The sequence below is a fragment of the Dinoponera quadriceps genome, unplaced genomic scaffold (genome assembly GCF_001313825.1).
Source record: "Dinoponera quadriceps isolate SergipeBrazil2010 unplaced genomic scaffold, ASM131382v1 scaffold5144, whole genome shotgun sequence".
NCBI classification, from domain to species: domain Eukaryota; kingdom Metazoa; phylum Arthropoda; class Insecta; order Hymenoptera; family Formicidae; genus Dinoponera; species Dinoponera quadriceps.
The window spans coordinates 220,748-229,772 of NW_014560308.1; the positions used below are offsets into that span (position 1 = coordinate 220,748).

At 38.7% G+C, this 9,025-nt stretch overlaps 1 protein-coding gene across 1 annotated transcript in view; it reads right to left on the reverse strand.

Moving 5' to 3' along the window:
• Positions 1-3,454: 3,454 nt before the first annotated feature.
• LOC106750687 (trypsin-7-like) overlaps positions 3,455-9,025 on the reverse strand; it is a 17,804-nt gene continuing 12,233 nt past the window's right edge. Inside the window, exons 2-7 of the mRNA XM_014631189.1 lie at positions 6,059-6,135; positions 5,534-5,771; positions 5,302-5,443; positions 5,081-5,194; positions 4,533-4,685; positions 3,455-3,797 (exon numbers count right to left, since the gene is read on the reverse strand). Of these exons, the coding sequence (XP_014486675.1) occupies positions 3,654-3,797; positions 4,533-4,685; positions 5,081-5,194; positions 5,302-5,443; positions 5,534-5,771; positions 6,059-6,135 (868 nt within the window). The 3' untranslated portion in view covers positions 3,455-3,653. The remainder of the gene's footprint in view (positions 3,798-4,532; positions 4,686-5,080; positions 5,195-5,301; positions 5,444-5,533; positions 5,772-6,058; positions 6,136-9,025) is intronic.

Below are 9,025 nucleotides of genomic sequence, written 5' to 3' on the forward strand. Positions count from 1 at the left end.
TGCTTCTCTCTCTCTCTCTCTCTCTCTCCTCATTACGAAAGCACTTGGTTGAGTGACCTTTCGATCGATGTAGCTGGGCAGATGCGAAACTGCATCCAAGGCGATGTTGGCTCGGGTCCAGACACTTCGAAAGTCTTATACGTGCTGATAATGCTGCGGAGACATGCTTTCTTTTACGATGCAAAGTTAAACGGTACGCTCTTAAACGACCGCGTAGTGTTCTGAATAATTTAGCGTTAATTTGGATCTTTAAATCTCGTCTCGCTACGTGACCCTAACGCCTTCACGTTACTCTTGAACCTATTTCAGCAATTATAGCAATTACGGCGATGTAAAATCTCACCAGAATTTATGAACGTTAAAAATCGGCTAACACGATATATATATATATATATATATATATATAACTGGTAAGAATTCATATTAATGTTTCATTGCTCACGCGGTATTGATATTCGACATCCAATTTTCGAATTTTCGACGGAAGGAACGGCGTTTATTGGAAAACTCGTTTCGCAGATTGCACATTGCGGACATATACGACACGTGATATAAATGAAAATATCTCCAAAAATTTTTCTCCATGTAGCGAGATGGAGTTGTACACGGTATTCTGCCGGGAATTTTACTATGTCGCGACTCGCAACATAGTCCCATCAGAGGCCACGAGATGAATTGTATGTGTATGTGTGTGTGCGTATGTGTGTATTCGTACGTTGATATATTTGAAAATATAAAATTCTACACGTATTTCTATTTTCTGCAATGTTTGCGAAAGTGGAAGGACAACATTTCTGCGTACAATAATATGCACAAATCAAGATATAGAATCACGATTTATGGAGAGCGGCAATCACGTTACGTAGGAGTGTTCGAAGAAAGATTCTTGCGTCGCAGCCAAGTTTTATGAAGAGCCGAACACTCGAACTTGGAGTAGACGGAAGTTCGCCAAGTTCTTGGCATTTGTACACTTCATTCCAGCGAACGGCTTCGCAATGTCGCCGCCGGATTCGGTTGTCCTGGGAGCGCCATCCTTCTTTATCACGAAATCTTGACAGACAGCCGCGAGAACGACGCCTGGATTCCAAGGTAGGGGTCGATCGATTCTCCCCTACCTAATGGAATGCAGTCTGGCTTACATCAGTTAAAATGGAACTACGATAAGAAGAGAATCACCCGGCTTTGCACAATAAGCTGCTTTGTGCGGGTGACGATATATCGAGATGTGTTAACTCTCAATACACAAAGCAGGATGTCATACCGTGTCGTAAGTTGATCGCCGTATATTTAATCGGTATTCCTGGATTTCTACCGCAAACAGAATATCGGCTTGGAGGATCTTTGATCAGCGAAATTTTGACTTGCAAGCTCCGCTCTTTATCGCGGTATCCTGCTGCAGCGGCTCGTGGCGGCGAGGTAGCAGAGTCGATCGATTCTGCCGAGCAAGAAACGATATTGAGAACCGCTGTTCCAGGACTCACCTGCGTCCGACGACCTCACATCCGGAGTTTCTCATCGATCATGCAGGTAGCGAAACAGTCCGACCCACGTGTGCGATCCTGCGCTCGGTTAGTCGACAAACATGGTCCTGAAACTGGACGGAATTCTGAAACTATTCAGATTCATCGATACGGATCATACGTTAGGGATAAAAGTCTGTCTAGGAACAATACGCGTTTAACCATGAATTACACATATGCTATTTATATCGAAGTAAACTGTAATTATGCGGATTCTAATTACGAATCGTGATTAGACGTGATGATTGATTTGAAATAATTTCTCGTGTTTTCTTTATCAGGCAATACAGTTTTAATGAGAAATCAGTTTGGATAAATAAATAAACGACGTAAATTTTTACCTGACGAATGTTGATGTGACGTGTCTGTCTCGATGTGATTTCGTATTTTTCGTGGAGAGCACTTTGGGACATCTGAACTATTTTCCTTAATTACGCAAAGGGAGCGATTGCTGTATACGCATACAAGGCGAGGCGTATGCAAGTCACATCCGCGTAACGCGTTTAGGGGAATTAAAGACGACGTAAATCCGGGCGAACAAACTTGTGGAAACTCCTCGTGCTAATTCTTAACAATTATACGTACTACTCAAGGGAATAGAGAGGTGTGTGCAAAAGTTGCAGCGCGAAGCTCACAGAAAAGGAAATATGAGAAATCATAAAACTGTTTTCTCCAGAGTTTCCAGAAATAATTACACGTCTCATGCTATAATTGCTTGAAATACGACTATATTATTCCCTATTTTGATCATTGGTGCTTATAATTTGTTTTTTATTCATATTGGCGGTTTGTCTTTCGATCTCATGTGTATAAGAGTATGAGAAGTCTATGGCGCCGAATAACATGGCTCGGACGGAAGCCGAGCGTTTTCGATATCGCCTTCACGACGTCGTAAAAGTAAAAGCTATTGGCGCGACGTGTCATCTCTCCGCAAACTACTTTCCTATTCAATTCGGATTTGATGCCTTACGAATCTTTCAGGGATGCGTTCGTTAAACTCTAACATCTTCCTTCGTAAGCACGATCGATATTCGTTGATGAACACAATTCGCTCGTCCACAAAAGCAGGTCATTCGCAAACGACATTTCTTTTCCAGTGACTGTTATTGTTCCGTTAAGAGAGAGAGGGAGAGAGAGAGAGAGAGAGACCGCGTTTTAAAATATATATTTCAGTAAAAGAGCCGACGTGCTTCGTTCGCAAAACTCCACGTGACGAATATATGTACGTGTGTGTAGTTGTGTGCGCACGCACGCGCGAAATGTAGAAATTAACGTCGGACAGAAATGAGAAGCAGCATATACATATAACAGTTTTATTCATTTCTGAAGAAAATGTTTATTAATTTCTGTTAGAAACGATTTCGTTTACCCGGTAAATTATTATACTTTATCGAGATAATTAAACAAGTTTCCTTCGATTGACCTATTTCTCTGTTTTGATTCGTTTGTTGTTAAACTATAAATATTAATAAATCGTAGAACGCAACGTGTACAACGTAATATTTACAGTATATTGGAACCATCGTTTTTCAAACTTGTTTCCGTGTTGTTTAGTAACATTGCAGACTACAAATATCGATGCTCAAACAGTCTTGCGAATTTTCATGGTATCTCAATATTTGCGATGAGATTTCTGTTTTTTTGTGTAAACGAAATAATAAAAGTATAATAGAACATTATAAAATAGTAATATTACATATCGAATAATAATAGAGCATTATAACAGAGCACAAAACGATACAAGCATATATATATTACATATATATACATATGCATTATAAAAAATTTTATATTTATATTCGAATATATATAATATGAGGCACTCGAAATTGTCATCTAAAATAACTTAATAAATATCGATTATCGATAGAAAAATTTTTTAGATGAAAGCAAATAAAGTTCATGTGACTTCGGTATCATTGCATAGAAAAAAATTAGATGACATAAATACAGTTCCGCTTTCCTTCAAAATCATTTACTTTTTATCTAAAAAATTTTTCTGTGACATCGATATTCGTTAAGTTATTTTAGATAGCAATTTCAAGTGCCTCACCTTACATGATGCTCATTACATGCGATTTCCGCGTATCTCATTAAAATATTAATTTTAGCTGTTACGTTAGTTATTTTAAGTTACATGGTGTGTTCTGAAATCCAATTGATGTACGATGAAACGCGCGTATATATAGTAGGGAATCTGGTGTTACCACAACTTACTGACCACGAGATGAGCCCTACGAGCTTCCCATCGACCGTCAAAGGTCCGCCGGAATCACCCTGAAAGATGAAAAGATACAATTTCCCACCAGTTATCTAGTAATATTATATTGTCAGAATTTAATTGAAAGAAAACAATTCGAAGAAATGATATTTTTTCATCGTTTATCTGCCGTTACGATTAAAATAGAAATATATTTTTCACTAATATAAAAAATTTATTTGTTATCATTATTATCTTTTGTTATCTTTTGCTATCTTCCGTGCCAATTTAATTAGGTTAATATTGGACGTTGACGAGTTTGCGCCGTTCAGCCCGATTTTCTCGTGTATCTTGCTGCAAATTACTAAATTAAATTACGGAACATGAACGATACGCTCCGTTATAATAATATTAGATAATCAACGACACGACGATTGATGCATGTGATAATCATCGGTCCGTGCATCGTCGGTACGGACGTTTCGTTATATACTGATAAGTAAAAAATTAATAATCGTCGCGTGTTTGGTCGATCGTAACAATTGATATCACGCATTCCCGGTAAATATTTAGAGATAACACAATGTCAAAGACCATTTAAAGCATGTTGCGCGACCCGAGGCACACGCGTTACATCGAGACGTTCTGCTCAGAAATCGTTAGAACGAGTAACGACGAGTCGAGGCGCTTCGCGTGAGAAGAATAGTTCGGGCTAAATAGTTAACGACTGTGCCTGGCCAGACGGCGTAAAATTGCACTTGCGACCAGTACTAATGACGGTGATGTACCGTAACGTTTTGTAAATAGCTTACCAAACACGAACCCTTCACCACAGTAGGCTCATTTGTACAGATTTGCGTGTCGTATATGATTTTCCGTCCCCTCTTGTATATAGCTTTACAGTTAGCTTGATCGGTTATCGTAACGCTTGCAATGTGTAATCCTTTGGTCCTCTCTCCATTAAGCTGTAAGTGAAAAAATATACATATGTACGTGTGCTTACGACACAGCTAACCAGTTTGAAACGCGACTTTCGGAAATACAACCGTGTACACAATTTTCCACGCGTCTTTTAATGTTTAATCACTTCAGGAATGAATGTATTAAAGTAAGGAAAAAATCATTTAATTTTGAAAACATAATTTTGAAAACACAATCATAAAGACATTTATTAATCGTGTGATGAGATTTCTCTTTTTCTCATGGAACTTTGTAGTGAACGTTTACTCAGTTTAGTAATGTTTGTTAAATTTTTTCGACGATGTCTGAATTAAACAAGAAAAACTGGACGTATCCAAACGCATACATTTGTGTATACATTCTGTCATCTCTGAAGAAGTTTAATTTTTAGAAGATTCACCTTTATTCTGCCGTATCCCGATACAACTGCTGTCGCACCGGCCTTAACGATTTCATCTTGCTGCGGTAATACGACGGGAGATACCAGGGAAGAAAATACGAACGGAGTTTTCACCTGAAAGAGTACATCTTTTATGTGCGTTTCTTGCGGAATCATGATTTTCAGATCTCGTTCAATTTATGCGAATCATACGTCTATTATTTACGCTTAATAGACGTTACCTTAATTGTAGCGATATCGTTGATCAACGAGTCTGAAACATTGTACCGTTCATGAATGTAGCTGGACTCGGGGAAGTACCTTGCGTATGGTAATCGTAAATCGGTTGTTCCCACAACTACCGTAAAAAGACTGATGTCCATTCTATGGAGTATATTACACTCTTTAATACCACTGCGCTTTGCTTTATTTTTCCGTGAAGTTTATTTTTCAAGTCTTTATTCTTACACTTACTCGAATATACAGTGAGCGCAGGTCAGTATGTAATATTCATTAAGTATAACACCACCACAGAAGTTGTTTTGATCTATGACCTGCTGTAGAGACACCTGAGAAATAAATATTATTTGTGACAGCTCGAAATATATATCATTGCGCTTCCGCTCGCGCGTCCTTAATCGCGACTTCGCAGCATTGCTGGCACATTTACCTAATTTGCCCTCGCGGCTCAAATAAGAAAATAGAACACAGATTTATAAACTGAGATTTTAATAGAATTCAGAATAAGGAACGCAAAAACAACTTTTAGCGCCATCGGTTTAAATCGCCTCACGTTCGTTTAAATTCGCGACACGTTCGCTCGGTGCGCCGGTCTGTGTGCGTCTTGTCTTCAGATGTTGATTGATGATCATTTAGGGGATTGTACTTTTCTCTTGTTATTTCCCCATATTGACTTTCTCCGATTAAGTACCGATCACATTATATCTATTTCGATACTTTTAAGGTGAAACAATTAATGAGAATTTGTAAACAGCTTACCTGGTATGGTATTACGCCTGGTGTAGCTTTTCTTCCTCCAATAATGAAGAGTTCCAAAGAGTTTGGAAGAGGGTTCCCTGAGTTCGTAAAATTTATGATTATTCGTGAATTTACACTAAGTTGAACAATCACATTAAAAATCAATTAATTCGTCTACTAAGTTACTCACCATCACAAATAATCAATAAAGGAATTAAAAACAATAGTGCTAACGTCATAATTATTTTTCTTCCTCTACGATGTTGTCTAAATAGTAAAGTTCAAAGAAATATTTAGGCTTACGATATCTCAGATTATTTATATTGATCTTATAACGCTAGTACTTTATATCTAACTTTATACATATATATCTACTCATATAACACAAAATCTAACGTTAACATTGTTGCATTGTTGCAATGTTAAATAGATAGATAATATACGAATAAACCTGATTGCGGTAAATAAAACAGCATTTGCTAGATTACTGCTCCACTTTGCATTATCAATATCTGATAAGCGCGTTTGTATTTGATATAGAGATAAAGGAGAGAGAATAAACAGAAATATTATGCGTATTGTTTGTAAATGATCCGCGTATATCGATGAATTGCAGTCTAAGCAGAGAGCTAGTAAACCTAACGAAAGAACTAGTAAGATCGACAAAATCTCCTTCATCTCTTCCAATAACAATTTTAGACGGAAGGTAACAAAGTTTTACAGCCGATCGTTCACGCAATCACGATTAATGAATCATTCTCGCGTGGTACATCGGAAAGCTCTCGAGCATTACAAACGATAAACTCAGCGAAAGACGCGAATGCAAAGAAATTACTAACAGTGGACCGCAAATCTGGATGGGTTTCAGAGAACTGGCTTCGTCCGTTGATTCGGGACGTGCTTATATGGAATCGGTCGGATATTTAGACGCTTCGCCAGAAGTTGTTTACATGTCTATGTGATGGATTTGAACGTATTACTATAACCTTCCGATCACAACAGAGTAACGTCGGCTTAAATATACGCGTCGCATTCATAAGAAATGTTGTCGTTCCATTAGTTGCTAAATAGACGTTCTCGAAACTTCGATTCAATCAGGAGTCATATTAGAAGCGAATCTCTAACAGTGGAATAATTCTCGAATATTCGATCACCTTAACAGCTAACATCTTATAACACTGGCTCTCCAGTTGCTTCGTTCATACCAAATTCGAACATGCATGGTAATTCGAGCAAATGAAACGGGTCGGAATTTGGAAATTATTAAAATAACTTATTAGCACGAAAGACTTATTTATAATAATATTAGAGTGATAGAGTAATAGGTTTATTAAAAGACTGATAGTGCTTTTCTTTATTCTGAATAGTCGCTATTTGGGGCTCTGGTACCTGAATTGAAATTTGAGTTCTACGTTGAGTTTTCAAAGGTTCTTCTATCGTGTTCTTTTGATGCTACAAATAGGAAGTTATTTTCATTTTCTCTATTTAAAGACTTAATGTAGAATTTAATTAAATTAAATAGTTATATTACGTTGTGATAATGGTTTTTTTTCGCGAAAATAGGATTTTCCTCAACATATTTCTTTATTGTTTGCCGATAAAAATCTGTGTTACATAATTTCGTGCCTCGCTCGCTTTCTTTACATTCTGTGTCACGCAACTCTTCATAAGTTCCAACTTTAAAAGTTTAATACCGTTATATGAAGTATGCTTCGCATCTCAGGATTACTGGTTAAACGTGACATGCGGTACAGCAAGCTGAATGTAACGCCGCGGCAAACTTGTAAGGTGGAAGTAACATAACAATGCACTTCGTCGAAGTTTGTTACGATTAGGAACTTTAGCAATATCGTACGATCTATAATGAGGTATTTTCAAGTGGATAGTCACCCGAGGCTATTATTGACCCGTCACTTTCGTTTAACGAATAAAAGAAAAAAATGTTTAAGATGTTATCAGTACTGATAATCACGGTTGTTTCATTACTGCTTGCTTCTCACTCAAAAGTTCTCGACCAATATATTAAACGTTAGCGATTATCGGATGAAATGTTGTTTACCATATATTGCATAATCTGTGACAGATGATTTTGAAATCGGTAAGTATTCAGATCAACCCCGCTCGCAAATATTTAAGATGATATCATCGATACAGTTGGTGCGTTATTTTCCTTCGGATTCGCCGGTCAACGTTTCCTGCTCCCTGTCGAAAAGAGATTCCCGTCTATGCAGCGAGTTATCGCCCGTGACTGTTGATATTCTAGATTCTCGTTAACGTTTTAATGCCTTGACGAAGCATACTGAACCATCGTGAGTTGTTTGTAGATGGAGTGCGGTCGAGAGGACGTCGAGAAACGACGAGATCGTCCGTTTCGCAGTTGGCCGTCATATCGCGATAGAGAGCGAGCCATTTGAATTTGCATGAGGTCGCGTCGGCGGCGAGGAAGGGAAAAGGAAAGACAGATATAGGGAGAAAGGGTAGGAGGAGGCGGAGGAGGAGGGAGAAGAGCAGCTGCTGCTTTTTATTACATCTCGCCGTTTATTTCGCCCTGGAATTTCGGATTAGCGATAATTACGCTCGCGGGCCACCTTCGTCATCGATCTGTGCCCGACGACCCGGTTCTCAAATTTATTAACGCGGAAACCGTGCTCGGAAGCGTACCCTTTCTCGCGACCGCTGTGTGAAATAACACTGTACCCTCTTATCGATTACGTCGTATCAAATGCCGCTCGCACTCCTGGGGGATGTTCACGTGCGCGCTCGTGCGTCTGCAGATTGCCGGAACATCGGACGAACTTATTCGAATTTGCAACAAGTATTAGTTCGATATCCTGTTGAGACAACGAAGTTCGAACCGCGCATAGATTCCACGATGTTCTCCTTGCACGAAGTTCATGTGTTCCACGGCAGACAGTGGCAGTGGATGTAACTCGGACTGGACGGGGGCATGAAATTCAAGAGCTTTTAGTGACCGGGTAGGGGGGGGGG